The 21,732-nt window shown below is 37.1% G+C and overlaps 1 protein-coding gene across 1 annotated transcript; it reads right to left on the reverse strand.

The window, feature by feature from the left end:
* Positions 1-277: 277 nt before the first annotated feature.
* Positions 278-4,430, reverse strand: LOC131254776 (pre-mRNA-splicing factor sap145-like). Its single transcript, XM_058255501.1, has 6 exons — positions 4,387-4,430; positions 3,490-3,565; positions 1,013-1,114; positions 806-922; positions 628-690; positions 278-418 (listed from the first exon to the last, which is right to left on the reverse strand). Exons 1-6 carry the CDS (start codon positions 4,413-4,415, stop codon positions 389-391), a joined length of 417 nt encoding a protein of 138 aa, XP_058111484.1. The 5' UTR covers positions 4,416-4,430; the 3' UTR covers positions 278-388.
* Between the last annotated feature and the right edge of the window lie 17,302 nt (positions 4,431-21,732).

The following is a 21,732-nucleotide window of genomic DNA, read 5'->3' on the forward strand; positions in this document are numbered from 1 at the left end:
ATCCAAAGCAAAGAATTTTCACCTACTAGACAAGTTCTAAATCATCCTCTGGTTGCCAAAAATTTTAGTTTACGACGTCTTTTATTTCTTGAGATGGTATAACTCATCCTATCTAAGGTTATGTTGTCTAAATCACCCCTGATACAGAGGTTTCTCAGGCTCCTTCCTTTGTTGCTTCTGGAGGTCGATGACATCAGGGGTCTCCACACCAGTGGGAGTGCCGAATAAAGAATGAAGGATTTCAGTACTAAGAGTGTTATATAAATAGAACAGTTGCACATGGGATGGGTACACACCTCGAAAGACTGTCCACAGATTGAATGCCTGCCTCCAATTCCTCTTCCTCCATCTGTTCTTCTTCTTCCTCCTCTTCTTCCTCCAAATCACCTCAATGCTTGCTCCTATCAACAGGCTCTTCCTGATTTTGGAAGCAACACGAACTAACACATAAGTTTGGGAAAGCAAATTGATAGAAAATATTGATCGCAAGCTGATGACGCTTCAATGTTCTGCTCAGAAATAGTAGGACTAAAGCTGAATAAGCATTAACAAGTTGAACCTGAATAATGAATTGAAGTCTTCTTCTATTGAATTTTTGGGAGAAGTAGAAAAGAGATGTGAAAATACCTCATAGTTGAGTTGTTCATGTTGTTGGACACCAAAAACATCTCCGTATAAAGGACGCCCATACTGTTTAGCACAAAATGGAATTTCAGGGGATAAACAGATACAGAAAGAAACATATCACATCTGATAGAAAACTATGGCATGTTAAGTACTCATGAAAGCAAAATTAACAACTCACTTCATCAACAGGAGGTTTACCCCAGCCTCCAGGATGATAACCAAAGCGAGCTCCAGGAGGGATCGGAGCATTCAAGCCAGCAATTTTGAGATGCGGATAAGGTGGAGGACCATATCTCTGATAAAAGATAAAATATGTTAGTCCAATTAAAACTGGAAGGAAGAAAGTCATCAAATAGAACATCTGCCGGTTATTTGCTCATCCCACCTGCATGTTGATAAGCCAGGGAGGAGGGGCACCATCTGGCATACCAAGAGCTTCTTTTAGTTCCTGTGACAAGACACCTGGCTTCATCTCCCTAAGCTTCACCTGTAAAACCAGAAAAGACAGTACTATGAATTGCTAATGATTCCAAGCTTGCAATCAGCAATTCCCAACCAGAATAAAGCTATTATCTACACTAGCGTACTAAGATTTCACATGTTGCTGAAACTGAAGGCAGAGAAAATACTAAAACCAGATGAAGTGAATTTTTAAGGCCCCTCTTGAAACTGACAATGTGCTGGCATTTTTCCATAATTGGTTACAAATAACCAGCCAACAAGCAACCCTTAGAAGCACAATCCAAACATGGCCACAAACAGAAACACAAAATCAGCACTACAACACAATTGGTGGCAATCCCATAGGAAACCATCTCAACTCCTTGTTGGCCAATAAAAAGAATCACTTAAAATTGGAGAAATTAGAAATTTTACTTGTCCCAGTTGATTTCCCTATGACCAATGGATTGACTTGGAGGAGGAGAAAATCTATGGATGACAAAATAAAATTTTGCTGAAATTTTTTAGTAGATAACACAAAGATAGCTGCAACTTACAGTTAATATATTGGAAATGCACATCCTACAATCATATCCCATAAAAATTAAAATTTAAAAAAAAAAAAAAAAAAAGAACATATTTTTTTAGAACATCAATGCATCAAAAGTTAGAAACGATAGTCGATTTCTACTTGCTAAAGAAGTTTGCACCCCTGAAACACAGCCTACCACAAAGATTTATTGGGCCAACAAAGCAAACAAAAATGGAGTCCATTTGGCAGTCCCCAAATTCAGGTTTTAGCAGTTATGATGCATAGAAATGTCTCACTATGACATGCTCAGAATTTTTAATAACAAATAGGAGAAGTGTCCTTTTTACATTTACATGAATACACAAGCAATGGAGATTAAATATGGATGCTTGATCCAGAATCAATTTTCAGTCCAGAGCATTGCAGGATCTTAATAGAATTTTCCAACCTTTAGAATGGGCAGATTATATTCTCTTTTTAAGCTTAAAATCTGATCAGTCCACACACGTAGATTTTCAGCTAAAACCAAACAAACAACTACAATATAATTTTCTTAAGATTTGCTAATTTAACTTCACTTGCAGCAAGCTTTAATAAAAGGAAAATCAGGTAGTCGTGCCCTAGAGCCACTGATGATACACAACCTTTTCACGGTGTTGACAAACATCCTACAAGGATGTGAGATTAATGATAAGATACTATTGTCTTTGTTGTCTTTATGCTTGATATTGATGTGCAAATGAAAACAAGCAAACAGACATCCATCCATAAGTTAGCAACTGCTAATATAAATAGATTTCATTTGTTTCACAGAATTTCATTTGTTTATTTTAACAGAAAAATTGAGGAATTTCTGATGCTTATAGGAATCTTGGAAAATGCAGATTCCAAGGGTTGGAAAGGAGCAAAGGATTTGGAGATGGAGACTTGGGTGTCTATTCACCATCCTGTATCAGGCAAATCTTGGTTTTGAACATAAAATTCACTTAAACATAGATAAAATATATTCACTTAACCTCAATGTGGCTGCCAGATGAATGAACCTAGCTGACTTTTGTGCCAGGTGATCTTCACAAATGGATCCTATCTGATTCACAGCTCAGATCTCCCACAACACACATAAAATTTATAAAAAGATTTAAGATACCTGCCATAAGCATGTGAATTGTGTAACCTCCATCCCATCCATCAAAATTTCCCAGCCCAATCCCCAAGCCCCGAGAACCTACAACATTTCAAAAAAAAAAAAAAAAAAAAAAAAAAAAGGAAGAAGAAGAAAAGAAAAGAGAAGGATTGTAACTGAGTTTGCTACTAAGACCGTTAACTATGCCAAATTTCCAGACCAACTAGGTACTCTTAAGCTTACAGTTATTATCTAATGTAACATGAGTACATGATACAATTCAAGTTGTATCTCAAGCTTCTCAATCATACTTAATTGATCTAGCCCAGATCATACTAAGAAAAGAGATAAAAATCAACAACCAAAAAAAAAAAAGTAAAGTAAATCAGTCAATTCGAATTTTAAAAAAAGGCTTACCGGACTTTCCCAATTGTCCTCCATGAAACGTATATCACAACGTTCATTCACATTAATACTTGCTAAGCATGTTAGTTTCAGATAGTCGAGCCCAGAAGGTATGTAATAGAAAAAAATATTGATATGTACTAGATAACAGATTATACAGAAACCACAGATCCTAAGATTGAATCATATCTAATTAAAATGAGCATTCGCTCAATAAAAAGCATATATCAAATAATGACCAGCTTGGAATTCCATATTTTCAAGGTGAACTTTTCTTCTTTTTGATTAAAGAAACATTTCAGTCCTATAACAGAACTGGTGATATCATTATTTAAAAGTGTGGTGGTCATAGAAATAATACCTCCTCCTTATTCCCCCATCCATCGTAGGAGACATGATATCCATTTGGAGTGAGACCCTCGATGGTTGCATCATACCTGAAAACGAAGAAAAGGTACAACAAGTGAAAATTGATTCAACATGTAAAAGGAATAAAGCAATTTTCCTTTTTTTAGACATACCACTCCCCTTCTTCGCTCCAGACAGCTTGAACCTTTGTACCAATAGAAAACCTCTCATATGTGATAACATTGGGACAAGCATCAATTTTATTGTATTTTAGGCCCAAGTCCCCAATAATCTTCTTGGTTTCATAGAAAGACCTTGGTAAAGTTTCACCTTCAGGAAGTACATCCTTCAGCAATTCAAGTAACGTCGTGAATGACTTGTCGCTCCATCCACCAAAAAATGAAAGAGAGCTTACTAAACTTATTGCAGCCTGGGTACAATTCCTTATCAGTCAGTGTCTTCTACTAATTTGAAAAATTGTTGTGCTTCAGTATCAAGTCTCTGTGTAGGTCTATATGTTGCATCACTCTCTTAATTATTCGGACCCGAAAAATCGAATGCATCATGTAACAATTCGTGCAGATCATCGTTTGGATCTAGATTAGGCATAGAAGAAGACGTGGCTTCCCCATGAAAACACCAATGAGTATAACTCGTATTGAATCCGTCACACACGATATGATCGTATGCTTCTTGTCGAGATACCCAGAAGTTGTTATTGCAGTTCTTACATGGACATAGGATCCTCCTTCTATCACTTGTATTTGTAAATGCAAAGTCTAAGAATTTCTTAGCTCCACTTAAGTATGCATTACTTACCCTAAATCATTCAATGCAATTGGAGGACATATCAAACAATGCATCTTAACCATTGGGCCACAACAACTAGAAGGAGAAGTTACTAAGATACCTTGACAAATGAATCCAACTCTTATCCATCACTATGTTCCCCGGCTACTTCGACAAGTTAGTTGAAATACAACATGAGCTAGACAAAGCTTCTTAGGAGAGAGAAACTAAAATGGGTTTAAAAGAAATTTAAGGAAGAGTACTAAAGAAACAAATTATAATGAAACAAGCACCATTATTGCTCACCCCATAAGCGATGACGATTTAGGCATGTAATAGAATCTCTAATGGTATTTTTAACTGACTAATTAAATCAGTCACCCATCCAAGACTAGATAGATTGTAATACTTTCATGTTCCCATTTAAATGCCCACATCGAAATTCCGGCAACATCTCCCTATGTCTCTCCGAATACGTTGATCTTGCATTTGATTCCCATGTCAAGTATCCACATAATGTAAGGATATTTGACATTAGAAATAAATATAAGAAACGTAACCAGAGAGAAAAGGACAGATACAACGCAAAACTAGCATGTGCATTTAAATCAGGGAACTGAAAGCATTCTAATCTATCCAACCTTCAATTGTCCAAACGTGGGACAATTTGAGAATTTTTATGCCTCCAAAAGCACACTATATCTATGCTTGGCCACATAAAAATTCTCAAATGGGCAGTTGATTGTCCTATACTTAAACAATTACATAATCAATCACAATTGGCATTCATCATTTAGCTAAATAATAACAGAATGAATTTTAAACTAAAGAAACGAATTTTGTTTTGATAAATTAACCTAGTAATATCTACATACTAGTAACATAAGAGCAATATTGGGGCACCATACCATAGGCTGCAAGAATATCATGTCCCCTTAAAAAATAAATCCTCCAAGGATAACACGTGTGTGTGTGTGTGTGTATAAAATAAGTTGTTTATTGTCATTCACAATCACAAGTATCATTCATCATCCAACTAACTATTAACAGCAATTACAAAAATAAAAGACATCCAACCAACTCTATATAATAACTTGCAACTTAACCTGCTGGGAAACGTCATACACCGTAATATCTTACGGCAGAGCGGGTTCTGAGGAGTTACAAGTTGGGCCTCTAGGAAAACATATAAATGAAGCGACAAAAATATAAATTAAGCAAGATCAATTATTTATGGAAGAGATTGATGAATAATACTTGGCAATTTTCTTGATTTTCTTAAGGGAACAAACTTTGCACCAATCACTAACACAATTGGAAGGCCGAATATAAAGCCCCTAGCCTTAACTCCTATAAGCATACCAAATTCAATATCAAATCCATTAAATTAAGTGCCTTTATAGGTATAAGCATAAAATAAGACTACCAAACAAAAACAAACAGATGGAGAGAAACTCGCTGACTTACTTTGTAGAGCTATGTAGGAAGAGATTGCTTGTATTGGTTCTAAGAATCAAAGATATACAATTTGGAAGATCATGTTGAATTTCATCTAAAAAGAGTAAAAAAATCTACAGCCGAAATTCTAGAAGATACTAACATAGAACTTGGAAATTTGTTTGGAAATTTAACATATGGACAACAACTTTCAGTTCTGCTCTTCATTGAGCACCAAAAATGACAGAACAGCAAATAGAGAATTGTAGCAATACCCACTAAAAGGATGTTAATCAGTTAACAGTCCTTTTTAAGTCTTGGGTAAATCAATGTGAAGCTTTAAGGATTCTCTTTACTTGCATAAATCGCAGTTTTCTATTTTATTGTTAATTTTTGGATTGAAACTGACTCTTTGCAAGTAAATAATAGTGCTAACCATCAAGCTATATATAATAACAGTGCTAACTATCAAATATGGATGTCTCATACAATGCATGAATGCTACATGTACAGTGGCAAATACAAATAGCAAGCTGTGGGAGACCGACTGCGTGTTTTTCTACATTATGGATCTAACACTCAAACGATTTGAACACATGCATGCCATTGACTGAAGAGATGGTTCATTTGGTGTTCCTCATTATAGGCAACCAAAGTATTGGAAAGGTGATATGGTGGTCCAAGATCAGGTCCGTTCTTACTGATTGGACCATTTTGGCTTATAAATGGACGGTTTAAAAGAATACCAATAACGACTATGCATGTGTTGCCTCAAACAGCTTCCATCAATTGGAAGGATTTGACAAAATATGAAAATATAGTCTGATAACAGTGTAGAGTTGAAGTTCAATTCAAAGGAATTGGTTAGTAGACCATTAAAAATTTATGGAATGTGAGGTCATTCACAATACCATGAGATAAAAGTACAAGAATAAATAGACAAAGAAATTTTCTTATGCAAATACAACTAAACATAGATATGCAAATACTTGTTGTGATGTAACTATCCAAGTTACCATCTTATAAGTATTCTAACGCATAAATGCATGTGCAAACACAGAACAGGTGAGGAATATCGCCAAGCTTACTTGATTGCTGTAGTCTTGGACTTCAAGGCACTGCTGTAAAAACCATGAACTTCCTTTGGAGCTGAAAAGCTTGCTAAGCAAGATTCTAGGGGCACCCTTGGTTGTATGTTTTCATCAGAAGCTCTGCTAGAATTCAGAGGCTCTACTTATCAAGACAGTGCAAACAAAGAATGACAAAAACACAATGTCTAATCAATGCTTCTAGTACTTACACTTCCTTTCCCTCCAAAGCCTTTTCTGATTTTAACTTTTGAAAGGCTTCTAGCTGTTTTAAATTCTCAAATTACAAGATTATCAGAAAAACAGTCAAGGTAAATTACCAAAGAAAAAGAAAATAAAAAAGGAAAAAAGAAAAGATGAGAAAAGTTGTACAAATGGAGGCGAACATGGATTCTGTGTTAGAACAAAAAATAGAGAGAAGTTGTACAAATGGAAAGCAACTGATCATGAAACACCAATAGCCAAAGTGGATCTTATTACTGTCCAATCAAATCCAAAAATGGGAAGAGGTATTGCATAAATAAGATGTTCTTCATGTTCAGTACTTGAAAGGTGGAAATAATTCTGATAATAGAACTCGCAACAAACTATGACAGTCTACCTTCTAATAACTGAGACACCGCATAGCCTTTTACAAAAATCCACCCCAGTATATACTGATCTTGCATTCAGTAATAAATGGAGAATCTGTTTGACATATCTCGAGGAGTGGTGTGTTTGAACCATTTGGATTAGGTCTGCAGGAGTATTGCATGAATGGACACACCAGTCCTCGAGATATGTCAGTGTGGTAATTAGCTTACTATTATGCAATACCTGTAAGGTGTTTCCAAGTGATCCAAATCACAGATAATTTATGGTTTTCTTCATGGGCTTCTTGTATTAGGTTTCCAATTGAAGTCAAGGTTCAAAGCATCTATATGTTGGGAAAACATCATTCCTTGATGAGTTGATGCTTTATTGTCATTCCCTTAACTGTGATCCTATGATTAGTTTATTTTGGTAATCACTTCCCATGACCTTATAAAGTCTAAAGAGAGTACCATCTTTGTAGTTGTAGTCATCTTTCTTTAAGTAGTATGGATCCATGCTCTATATTTAGGAATAATGGTTTACTTTCGGAAACCTAGACCAATAATTTTGCTTGACAACATATATGTTGTTATTAATATAATTAAAATATGGTTCAATTTTGTGACACTATTCAAAGTTTCCTAAATCATATGCACAAGTTTAGGATATATCTCCATGTATTTTGTTTTTTATATTATTGTTACTGATTTTTTTGTGCAGAGCTATCTATGACGTGCCCTTTTAAGCTAATGAGCAGTTATCCTTATGCGGTACATATTTTTGAACATTATTTCCTTTTAGTCTTCAGGCATGTATTTCCATCATTCCCTTTCAAAAAGTTCAGCATTATCTTGGAGTATGGAGGCTCATGCGCTTCATCTAGAATATCAACAATTTCCTCAAAATTAGTTGGGTTGCCTCATATTCACTTCCTCAAGATGAAATTGGAGGAATCTGGTGTTCCCAAAGCACTGTGTGAAGGCTTTGATGCCTCTCAGCATCTTGCATTTGCAATGGTGATTCTCTTTCCATAGTAAACGTCGTTACGAATTCTCCAGAATATCCTCTTATAGAGAATGGTATGGGTCTGATATGGTCCGATATGGGTGTATCAGCAATGAAAGAGTACGAAGTGGCGTATTGGTACCAATACAAGCTGGTATGCCTACTGATTTTTTAACTGAACCATTTCACCCCCGTATCAAGCATTGGAACAACTGATATGGATTCAATATGCCCACATTAGCTGACAAGATACTGATATTTTCTGTTCAGTAGAAAATAAATATTTCCTGTTCACATTTCTTGCATATTATAAGCTCTTGATTATAAACTGATACTGTGAGAGGGATTTTCGAATAAGAGTTTTGAATTTCGAATACCTAATTGGGGATTTTCAGTTTTTTAAGCTATAATCCACAATTAGGGAATCGACACTACAAATCCCTAATTAGGGATTTGAAACTCAAAATTTTCCAATACACAAATCATTGCACAATGTTACTTTAAGGATTAAAAATGCTAAAAAAAAAATGCCCAAATTGATATGAATAGGTAAGGGGGAGAGAGAGAGAGAGAGAGAGAGAGAGAGAGAGAGAGAGAGAGAGAGAGTGAGTGAGAGAGAGAGAGAGAGAGAGAGAGAGATACCTGATGTTGCAGAATGCTCCTTGATGTGCTGAACCAAAGAAAATAAGAAAATAAAAGAGGGAGAGAGACAGAGAGAGTGAGGGAGCGGTAGATCGAGCGTAGAGGGAGGGGGGAGGGTGAGAGAGAGAGAGAGAGAGAGAGAGAGAGAGAGAGAGAGAGAGAGAGAGAGAGAGCGGAGACGGAGAGGCAGAGGTAGATCGACCGTAGAGGGAGAGGGAGAAGAGTACAGAAAGAGGGAGGGAGAGGGGGAGAGGTGCAGAGAGAGAGAAGGAGAGATGGAGGGAGAGGGACTGGTAGATCGAGAGGAGAGATCGTGAGAGAGAGGGGGAGAGGCGCAGAGAGAGTGTGAGAGAGAGTCGGGGGCTAGGAGCGACATGAGGGGCTGTCGGGTTTTTATGTATATATATATAGAGAGAGAGAGAGAGAGAGAGATGTTAGTAGGCGCCCTCTTTTACTTAGCGCCGGTTCAAGCTCTACACTAAGTGCCGGTTAAGCTCTGATTTGTAGTGTTTTGTGGTTAGGGAACGTGTGCCAAACGTAATAGATGAGGTCGCTCTTATGCACAAAAAGCTATTGCTTGTGAGCACTCCCTTCTGAATTTTGGGCCCGATTAAAAGTGAGCAATTGAAAGCCCAGTTCAACTCTATCCTAGCCCATTGCCACCCCTTTGGAAGTACAACCTTAAATATTTAGGTGGCTAGATGGTGGATCATTTCCCATCACCACCCAACTAATGTGATTTTGTGGGATCGTTTCATAATGCAAGGGTCCACTAGCTTAATCAACTTTCCATTAAGGTTGTCCCACATTTATAGGGATCATGTGCCAATCAACCTTCCTTTAAGGTCGTCTGAACTTTGAAATTTTTGGCATATACTCCTTCCACATGGTGTCTAACCAAATCAAAGGTCTTGATTATCAGACGGTGGTGCAATGCCTACTGTGAGAGGGAACAATATAGAACTTTTAATGCAACAAAATACATATCAGTAGCGGTGTCAACTTGTTGGGTTTGGGTAGGTTCTTATAATACCCATTTTCCAGCTAACTAGTTTAGGGACTTGTTAGGTTGTGTCCCTAAGGCCCAAACTCAGATCCAATTAGGTTGCCCATGGGGTCTTTGGATCTAGGTTTTGAGTTGAGTTTCGGCGAGCCAGATTCATGGATCTGATCACGCGCACACCTCACTTTAACACGTGTATGGTGTGTAAACAAGCTCTCTTATATATGAGTGGAGTAGGAAATCTCATTTCTTTAACCTGAATAATCAATATATATATATATATATATATATATATATATATATATATATATATATATATATATATATATAACACATATAACTTTGCAGTTAAAATAAATTGGACCCCACTAGACTGACTGGCCAAACTAATAAGATCCATCTCATGAAACTAACCTGAACCTACTAGACTTGATTTTAACTGGGTCTAAAAGGCAAAAGCCAAACCAAACCTGCTTCTTAATTGACGCAGGGGAGGATGTGAGGTCGAGCACCGTCTTCCTCAAGAGGATAACTATTCCAAATCCACGGAACTTCTCTGGACTCCTCACAGAGACTTCTCGAATCCACGAGGAAAGAAAGCAGGAAATAGAAATAAATTCTAATAAATTCGAATTTGATTAATTAATTAATAAAAACGAGTTCACAACCCTTTAAATAGGGATACCAACCAATAAGAAAGAAATCATAAGCAAACTAAAACTAAAACTCCTAGAAATTCGCAACTTACTATAAATAGTAAATTTACTTTTTATAGTAAGTTTCGTATGTGGCTTAACCACGTTATTCTCCTAATTATTCTAAGCACTTTTCATGTTGGACACAACTCCTAAAGCCCAACGAATGAAGAGTTATAATCAAACTAAAACTTACTATTTATAGTAAAAACGGAACTAAACATGGAATTTCACCGTCAATAGGATAGAATCTCGCAAATTCGACGTGGGCAACCCGGCATGGCCAGGTTGGTTGGCTAAAGTAGCTCGTCCTACCCCAAAATCATATATGGTACGTCGAGTAACTCATTCCGGTTTGCGAGATATGCCTGTTTTATGGTTCTGACGGTCTTGATGATTTCTGTCTCTGATCGGGCCTTCTCTGATTCATCTTGGACATGAAAGTGTTTGCGGCCCGCTCTACATCAGTTTCCTCTACTTCAAAAGAACTCGTCCTTGAGTTCTCGCATTGCTTCGATTCATGATACTCGGTCTGGTGTGCAGTAAAGATACCCGGATCAAAAGTTACGATCAATTTATAATCTACCTTCCTTTAGTCTAACCATGTTAGGAATGTATCTATGACACGTCCTACATCAGACCCCTCTGCTTGGAAAAAACTCATCCTCGAGTTACTCAAGGGACTTTGTTCATGATTCTGAGATAACTTTTGATGCCAATGTTTATTAGTCATTTCCTTGTACATGACATTAAGCTCTTGAGTTGACACAATACATGTACTCATGCTCTCCTTGACTTGGCTAGTATGAATCAGTTCCTTCACTTCTGCCTTCAAGATTTCACATTCCTTCTGATAATGTGGGCAATTAGGCAGACTTGCCCCTGCGACGGGATCAACGTGATTTTGCATATCTTGTATGGGAGGTAATTTATTAGGGAGTTCATCGAGCACAACCCCCTTGAACTCCTGCGATACTGGTTCCAAATCCTCTACGATATTCACAGGTTCCACATATTTTTTCTCTTTAACTAATGCATATATATCTCTCATTTCCTCAGATTGTTAAACAAAGGCCTGTTCAGTCATGAGAGATTGTCCCTCCACTTTAGAAGTCTTGAGTTGGTTCACCGTTCCCATAAGGGTCACATGGTCGCCACTAATGAATTTTGTGGTCTATTGCAACTCCATTTTGACCCCGTCACCTCTCGCCGACAAATAATAGGATTTCTCTGCATAACCCTTTAATGATTAGTTATTTTGCCAATAATTTTAATTTTGTTGGAATAATACCTGATTGTAATTGGTAGGAAAGAATTGTATGCATAATAACTTCTTCATCCGCGACCACATGCGGATTGGCGCCTTCATCCGTCTCGTTTGCTCGAGTTAAAGTTGTTTCCACCAATCTGAAGCTCTGCCCGTCAACTTATAGGCCACGAGTTTAACTTTCTTTTCTTCCATTATGTTTATATAGTCGAAGAAACATTCGACTTTAAGCAATCAATCGAGGAAGTCCTTGAAGTAGAGTTGACCATTAAAACTAGGAAGATCGACTTTTATCTTGAATTCTTGATCCATCCGATCCGTCTGATCAATGCCTCGTCTAAGATGCTGTGAAATCATGTCACTAGATCCCACTTTATCAGGAGTGATCCTGTGGTTCACTGATAGTATCGCCCTACAATCAGTATGATTATGAATTCTAGCAATTGTTGATGGTGGATCACCACCATGAGCACGAAGCTGCCTTAGGGCCTCCGCCAAACGATCCGCCATGCGATTGATGGAAGCCTACAGCCCTTGCATGGCTTGCCGATTCTCTCGCCGTGTTGCTTCGAAAGTTGCCGCTGTTAAAGGTAAATTCCCTGGAACACTGCCCATGGGATTGTTGCCCGACCTGTCGTTAGAAGCCATCTATCCGAGAAAAAACTTCGCTCTGATACCAATTGACACAGGGGAGGATGTGAGGTCGAGCACCGTCTTCCTCAAGAGGATAACTATTCCGAATCCACAGAACTTCTCTGGACTCCTCACAGAGACTTCTCGAATCCACGAGGAAAGAAAGCAAGAAATAGAAATAAATTCTAATAAATTCGAATTTGATTAATTAATTAATAAAAATGGGTTCACAACCATTTAAATAGGGATACCAACCAATAAGAAAGAAATCATAAGCAAACTAAAACTAAAACTCCTAGAAATTCACAACTTACTATAAATAGTAAATTTACTTTTTATAGTAAGTTTTGTATGTGGCTTAACTATGTTATTCTCCTAATTATTCTAAGAACTTTTCATGTTGGACACAACTCCTAAAGCCCAACGAATGAAGAGTTATAATCAAACTAAAGCTTACTATTTATAGTAAAAACGGAACTAAACATGGAATTTCACCGTCAATAGGATGGAATCTCGCAAATTCGACGTGGGCAACTCGGCATGGCCAAGTTGGTTGGCTAAAGTTGCTCGTCCTACCCCAAAATCATATATGGTACGTCAAGTAACTCATTCCGGTTTGCGAGATATGCCTGTTTTATGGTTCTGACGGTCTTGATGATTTTTGTCTCTGATCGGGCCTTCTCTGATTTATCTTGGACATGAAAGTGTTTGCGGCCCGCTCTACATCATTAATGGGTTCAAAATATGGGACCTGACCTGTTACAATCATGCCGGATGTACATGAAACTAAGAATCCGAGTACCCACTGTTTGGAGATTGAAAAGGTGAAGAAGGGCACATATACCATTGTTGCGCATGTTTGGGATATGCGGTTCATTTACAAGGTGGGGCACCTATGTGACATGTCCTGTGAAAAATTCATGCCAACATTCTCATGAGGTAGGACATGCATGTATTTCTGATGGTGATTTTTCTTTCTAATCATCCATACTTTCTCACCTACATCAATGACCCACATCTTCACAGATAGCCCCTTTAACTATTCGTTAGATTTCTGCCACGTGTTACAATGTAATACATATACTTCAATTCTTCATCTTGCTTCGCTTGGATTATTATGTCATGTGATCTTCATGGAGAGTCTTCCAATTTAATAATGTTTTACTTGAGTGACATGTAGGCTTGATGAAAGATTGATTTTTCTATCGTCTCTTCATCATTGTGATTTACACCTGATTAACTGGTTTGATGAAAGATACACACCATGGTAGCCCCGCAACCAATCTTGTTGGCATCCCATCCCAATTTCTACATGGCGTGGCATGTTTAAGTTATGGATATAGGTGATTTGTGGAAAAAGAAAAAATAAAACTTATTATGATAGGAAGCTAAGTGGGGCCTACCATGATGTTTGTGAGAAATTCACCTATGGTCATCCGTTTTTTCAAATGATGGCCTGCCCAAAAAAACAATGACAGGAAAATAAAACCCCTTAAAAATGGCTATGGTTGAAAGCTCCTTTATATGCCATCCATACCGTTTAGTAGGTCATTGCTAGTAAGATGAATCGAAAAAACAAAAATATTAATACGTTTCACAAAAATATTAGCCTATATCGAAATTTCTGTGGCTATATAAATGTTCAATGGTGGACATTCCATCCCCACTTTTTCTTGTTATGTGGTTCACTTGAGTTTGGGATCTACCTCATTTTTAGGACCACATCCTAATGTGATCTGGCTAAGCGGATGGAGGGGTTGGATTTCTCACAAACATCATGATGGCCCTGTTTTGCTTCTATGCCAAGAAGTCAGGCCACTGGAAGCGAATTGCCTGTGACGGTCCTATGCCAATAAGTCAGGCCACCGGAAGCGAATTGCTAGTGACGGCCTCCGCAGGGAGTTCCCGTGGGATGCGGATTGGCTAGTGAACTTATGGTCGGTGCTCTGTGAGCCCATCATGATATATGTGTTTCATCCGCCGCTGTCCATCCAGTTTTTCAGATATTTATTGGTATGAGCAAGATCAAAAGAACTAACATCACAGGAAACAGTGTTGATTGAAAACTTACCATTAAAAACTTCTTGGGGTCATAAAAGTTTTGGATGAAGCTGATATTTTCCTTTTCCCTCCATCCATTTCTGTATGACCGATCAATAGGTTGGATGTCAAATAAACATTATAGTGGATCTGATGAGGTTTTTAACAGAGGACATTCAATCTTTATTGTTGTGTAGTCCACTTGACATTAATATCTACCTCATTTTTGGGATTAAGCCCTTAAATGATTGGAAAAATGAATAGACGGTGTGGATAAAACACATACCACAAAGTTAAAATGCAGCGGGCTACAGTCGAAATTAAAATGTAGGATCATTTTTCAATTGGGCCTCACTTAGACCACGTACAGCCCAATGCAAATGTGGCCCAACCCGTCTATGACTATTGGAAGGAAATCTGTAATAAAAAGAAACCTACGTCAGGATGGAAAAGGTGTGACTATTAGAAGGCAACCTGTAATAAAAAAGAAAAAAAGAAAAGAAAAAAGAAACTTAGATTGGGATGGAAAAGTTGCCATGTTGCATGAGCCCACTAGTGCTTTGGTTAAATCCCCTACGAACCGCAACGTAATCCTATTTTAGGTTGAGAACCATAAATTAACTTCATGTGGACAACTTTCACGCTATAAACAGTTTCTCTTTGTGTGGCCTACCTAAATTAGATATTGTTTTGAATATTGGGTCCAAGGTCTAAGTTTTGGTATGTCATCTAATGGTTGGAGTGGATTTTTTTATAATCATTATGGTGAGCCATGAAAATTCAAGCACGGATGTCTCTCCAAACTCTTTCCGTTAGTGTGCCCCACCTAACCCACCTTAATTACAAATCAATGCTGTTTTTTTATCCCATGCTTAACATGAGATTACACATCTAATGGTCCGAGTGGTGGTCATGTGACGTACATGAGATCACACGTACATCATGGTGGGACCCTTCAAAAATCAAAGTTGGTGTTGGTAAAATTCCTTCTTGAAGGTATAAGTCTAACCAATTGGACCCCATGTTATGGTACATCTAAAGGATAACTTCTAATTTATTAAGTGAATGGGACCTCCAAGCCATCCAAAACCGACATTGACCAACAATTTTCATGAAAATCATCCCTATCTACTCATCAAGTGGCCACAATTTTATTTTATAATTTATCAATGACTATACATTTTTATTTTTTTTTTGTTAGCTTCTTAGTACACACCCATGTCAGTACACACACTCCATGTTAGCCACCCCCCACCAGGGATCGATACCAAGACCTCAAGTGTTGAAACGAGGTATCTCCGCTCAGTCTGCCAGTTGAGCTATGGATCTGAGTGTTATCAATGACTATACATTGTCTTCTGTACGTAGTGTGGGTCACTTGATGAGTGGAAAGGATGATGTTTGCACTAGGTGTTCCTTATGGTGGGGCAACCTATTAGGAGGATTGGATTTCACAAGAACTTAATAGGTATGAAGTTGTCCACTGGGTGGACCTTAAACTCTGGTCCAAACTCGAAACATTCTCAGCGTAAACTGCCAGAGATGGATGCCCACCCTTGATTTCTTATGGTCCCGCTGTGATGTGTATGTGAAATCTGCTCTGACCATTCGTTATGCAATCCGTAACTTATTCTGAGGATTGAAAAATTAGGCTGACGTGTGATTAAAGTGGGCCACAATAGAAAAAGTTAAAAGCTCGTTAATGTCCACCCTTGATTTTTTACATGGTCCACCCTGATTATTGGATGAAATCCACTCCAACCATTATAATGAGACACCCAAAACTAGTCTTGAGGCAAAAAACAATGGGCCCATATGTGATTTTGGTGGGCCACACCCAGGGAAACCATTTAGAGGGGGAGTGTTGCCTTCCCATATGTGATTCAGGTGGGCCACACCTAGGAAAACAATTTAGAGAGTGAGTGTTGCCCTGTATTCTATCTCTAATTGAGTGGTCCCCGTGAATAACAAATGGTGCTGATTTGTGGAACCTATGCCTAGCATGGGGTGACTTGTCTAGTGGCCAGGGTGGATTTCACATAAACACCACGATGGGGCCCGCTTGAGCCACTCTCTCCCCCGCTCCAACAATGCAACCTCTCTCGCTCCAACAATGCAACCTCTCTCCCTCCCACTCTCAATGGTCTCCTTTGGACGCCATTGATAGTTCTTCTCTCCCTCTCTCCTCGGTCCGGGCGTGGGCTCAGGTTGGCAAAAACAATTAGGATTGGAATTGAGTTGAACCACCACTTTGGCTCATCATGGGCCGCGGTCGGGTTTGGGTCATGAGGGCTAGCTTGGATAGAGCTTAGCCCATCTATAGCCCCAGTAGTTGACACCCTTAGTTGAATAATTGGCCCATTGAATAATTATGGTTATATTGGAAAGATGTAACCGTAATGCTTGGGATTTCTTGAGTATGGGAGTAGGGGTTGAAATTGCATGGATAGTCTAACACAACACCACACGCACTCTGTGCGGAAGCTTGGTGGAGCTTAGAATAATGGCTAAGTCCTAGGGGTGAATAGGACCACTTAAAAATTTGTCAATTAAAACTAATTGCCTACTTAAAATGTTTTACCAATTCAAACAATGCATAAGGGTCCAATTCTCATAAACTACAATTAATGCAACTAATTGAGCAAGTAATCTATGTATGAGATAGATATCTTATATGTGTGTGTGTGCGGTCAATCAAATGACTAGCATACAATCCATTTAAGCATTTATATAATTCAACCAATTAAAGTCATAAGCATGAATAAAAATGTGCTCAAATCACAATCACAATCACAAATACAAGCATATATAGTGGCTTTGCTACTTGCCTACTCCACTCTCGGTAGATGCACTCTCCTCAAGTGTATTAGATTTCATTGTCTTGGAGGTTTTAAATTAGGTTTACCTTTAACCTTTAGACTAGTTTCTTATAGGCTAACCACTAACCTACACGTACACTCCCTTATCGGAGGACCACATTTTCACTTATATCAGTGTCTCCCGTGGAGACTTAATTGATTTTCTATCAGCTAACCAATAATCATTACGGTCCTAATCCAAGTACCTATGTACACTCCTGCCGGAGGCTCCCTATATATAGAGACTGACATGTATGTACCTATGTCTGGAAAATTTGGTCCTACACAAGAACCTATGAATTTTGAGTCACAAACTCTACACTCAATCCTATACAACGAAAGAGTGTATGGACTCTAAATTGACAACCTTGTCGGTTTGAGCCCCGTTGTTGCGCCTTACTTGAAATGCTTGATTGATACTCTCTTGTGCTCTTTAATCAACTTATCAATTGCTCCCACAATTGTTGATGCAAATACTTCATCTCCTAAGATCAATTGTCTTGCATTTAATGCTTCGATGAGGTAACCAAGGCAATAGGAGGATGGTGGAATCTCCTACAACTAAATGGATAGCTTTTTTTGTAAATTCTTATACTTAAGCGCAGTTAGGATTGTTAAATTTTGTAGTCCCAAATTGATCACAAGCACTCATGAAGATGTTCTTCGACGACTCATGAAGACTACCTAAAGACTAGATCAACATCTCAAGGGAAGACTCATCATCGCAAGCTTTAAATTAGCTTGGTTTAAAGTTTGAAGCATCTGTATGTGTAAACCATTAGGTAGTATAACGTTAGAATGACCCTAGGTTAGGTGTATTTCACATAGGAAAATGATAAACTTAATTATAAGTAAAATACACTAAAGTTAGGCTAGCCTGACTTCTGGTTCAGCCAGCCTAACTACCTTCGGCTAACCTAACACATTTCGGGCAAGTATACAACAAGATAAGGATTTTCCGCGTCAAGTTCGTCCAGCCTAAACTGTTCGGTTAAGTTTTTAGTAACTTTAAAACTTTGGAGCTTAGGAAGATTCGGTCAGCCAGATTTTGACTTGGGCCAGTCGAATTTTTGAAAAATCTTATCCCGCGAAATTTGTGTGCCATTGGAACGATATTATTGGAATTCGGCCAGCCGAATCGAAAACCAGGCCAGTTGAATTTTCAAAACCTTTGGTTATAAATAAAGGCATTTTCTAATTCATTTCTACAATGAAAATTTTTGAGCAATATACTCAAGCAAGGAGAGAATGTCAGGGCCATCTTAAGCTATTTGTGCGGTCAATCTTATATTTAATTTAGCTTATTCTATTATCTTTTCTCAAGTTAGTTTAATCATTTTCAGTAGAGTAATCCATACTATAATAATTCAAAGTTTCACGCATCTAATATAAAAAATAATGTCAATTACCACAAATACCAAAGGAGAAATAATTATCATCCTCTAGCAGATAAGATAGTAGACTTGCATAAAGAGCTCTTAAAATTCAACTCTGGAAATAACGGAGTAAGTAGAAATAGAAGCAACTCTAACTCCCAAACACATCGAATGGTATGAGATCCTCATAAACCTAGAACCATAATGAAATGGTTCTAAAGGTTAAGTGACTTGTCATCCACACAGCTTTCAAAGCAAGTAGCCATTCAATATGATACCTGGATAGTGGATGTTCTAAACACATGACAGGTGATAAGGCAATTCTATCAGATATTAATCAAATTGATGGCAGCTCAGTTACTCTTACAAATTGTAGCAACTGTAAAATCATTGGAAAAGGTAATGTAAAACTTCCCAATCTACATATCTTTGAAAATGTGTTATATGTTGAATGATTAAAACATAATTTGCTAAGCATTTCTTAAATATGTGATAATAATCATAGTGTAAAATTTTCAGATCACGGATGTGAGATAATTAACAATCAAGGTCATATAATATTAAATGGTCGCATGACCTCTGAAAATTGTTATATCATTGATGACTCTTACTCAACAAATCATTCATGTTACATGGTCTACACAGATGAAATCGAGCTTAGGCATCAACATCTTAGATATATAAACTACAGAGACTTATATAAATTAAGCAAGAGAGATCATCTTCGCGGTCTACCCAAACTGAAAGAGGTAGAATATAAAGTATGTGGTGCCTGTCAAATAGGTAAACAAATCAAGAGTAGTCACAAAAAGGTGAACTCTTTAGCCACTATAAGATCTCTTGAACTATTCGGACCAATTCGAACAGAGAGTGGAGATGGAAAGAAATACTTTCTAGTTGTAGTAGATGACTACACTAGATATTCATGGATTGCTTTCTTAAGAGAAAAGTCAGATGTTTTTGATGAAGTCAAAAAGTTAATTAAACGCATCCAGATTGGAAAAAAAAACTGTTTGTAATCAGAATAAGAAGTGACCATGGTACTGAATTTGAAAATAGCAATTTTAAGAAGTACTGTAATGACCATGGAATATTACATGAATTTTCTGCTCCTAAAATCCCTCAACAAAATAGAGTTGCTGATAGGAAAAACAGAATTCTACAAGAAATGACCATTGTTATGCTAAATAGCTTAAAATTAGCTAAAAATTTATGGGCTGAAGCTATTAATACCGCCTACTACATTATTAACCATGTGTATATAAGAGCAGGTAAAAATAAAATGGCCTATGAACTTTGGTTTAATAAAAAACCTTTTGTGAAATATTTTCGTACCTTCAGAAGCAAGTGCTTCATTTTATGAGACCGGTAACATTTGGGAAAGTTTGAAACTAAAAGCAATGAGGGTATATTTTTAGGATACACTCTAAAAGGTAGAGCATATTGTGTCTCAAATAAAAGAACTGGGGTAATATAAGAATCTATAAATGTTGTTATTGATGATCAAATTGTCACACCCAAACTTGATCAAGGTGATGAAATTACTATACTCAATCAATTCGAACCATCATCAAAATCAGATTAGTCAAGGATCATCCGACTAATCAAATACTTAGTAACCCTCACACTGGTATTCAAACCAGATGACAGTTAGAAAACTTATATAATCATGTTTGCTTCACTTCTTAGATAGAACCAACTAATGTAAATTAAGTCCTAGCTGATGAAAGTTAGATTTTTACCATGCAAGATGAATTAAATCGTTTGTTAGAAATGATGTTTGGTATCTGGTTCCCAGACCTTCTGACAAATATGTGATTGGAATTAAATGGATTTTCAAAAATAAATCTGATGAATTAGGTAATATTATAAGAAATAAGATGCGATTGGTTGTACAAGGTTACACTCAAATTGAATGGATTGACTATAATGAGACCTTTGCACCAGTTGCTCGTCTTGAATCTATCAGATTATTTATTTCCATTGCATGCCATAAAAATTTCAAAATATACCATATGGATGTTAAAAGTGACTTCTTAAACGGTGACTTAAACGAGGAAGTTTATGTTGAACAACCTATGGGCTTTGAAGATCTCAAACTTCCTAATAATGTATACCATCTTAAAAAGGCTTTGATGATTTAAAGTAAGTCATAAGAGCATGGTATAAGAAACTGACTAAATTTCTACTTAGTCAAAATTTTAAAATGGGGAGTGTTGATAAAACCTTATTTATAAAAAAAATGTAATGAAGATATGTTGATTGTACAAATATATGTAGATGATATTATTTATGGATCAACTTGTACTGACCTCTCTTCTAAGTTTGCATATTCGATAAAATCAGAATTCGAAATGAGTATGGTTGGTGAGCTAAATTATTTCCTTGGTCTCCAAGTGAAACAACTCAAAGATGGGATATTTATCTCTCAAACCAAATATGCTATGAATCTAGTGAAGAGATTTAGTTTTGAAAATGGTAAAATTTTTTAAATACCCATGGCTATAACACTCAAACTATTTAAAGATGAATAAGGTAAAAGTGTTGATTCTTATCTTTACTGTAGCATGATTGGTAGTAATAGCCAACATACATGATATTTCTTTCGGTGTTGACATATGTGGTAGATATCAGTCTAACCCTAAAGAATTTCATTTATCTACTGTTAAAATAATTATCAGATATATGGTAAGTACTGTTAATTTAGGTTTACGGTATCCACATGATACTTCACTACAAATAGCTTGATACACTTATGCTGACTGGGTAGGTAATATTGATGACAGAAAATCCACAAGTGGTGAATGCTTTTATATTGAAAACTGCTTTTTTCTGGATGAGCAAGAAGAA

The sequence above is a fragment of the Magnolia sinica genome, chromosome 9 (assembly GCF_029962835.1).
Source record: "Magnolia sinica isolate HGM2019 chromosome 9, MsV1, whole genome shotgun sequence".
NCBI lineage: Eukaryota > Viridiplantae > Streptophyta > Magnoliopsida > Magnoliales > Magnoliaceae > Magnolia > Magnolia sinica.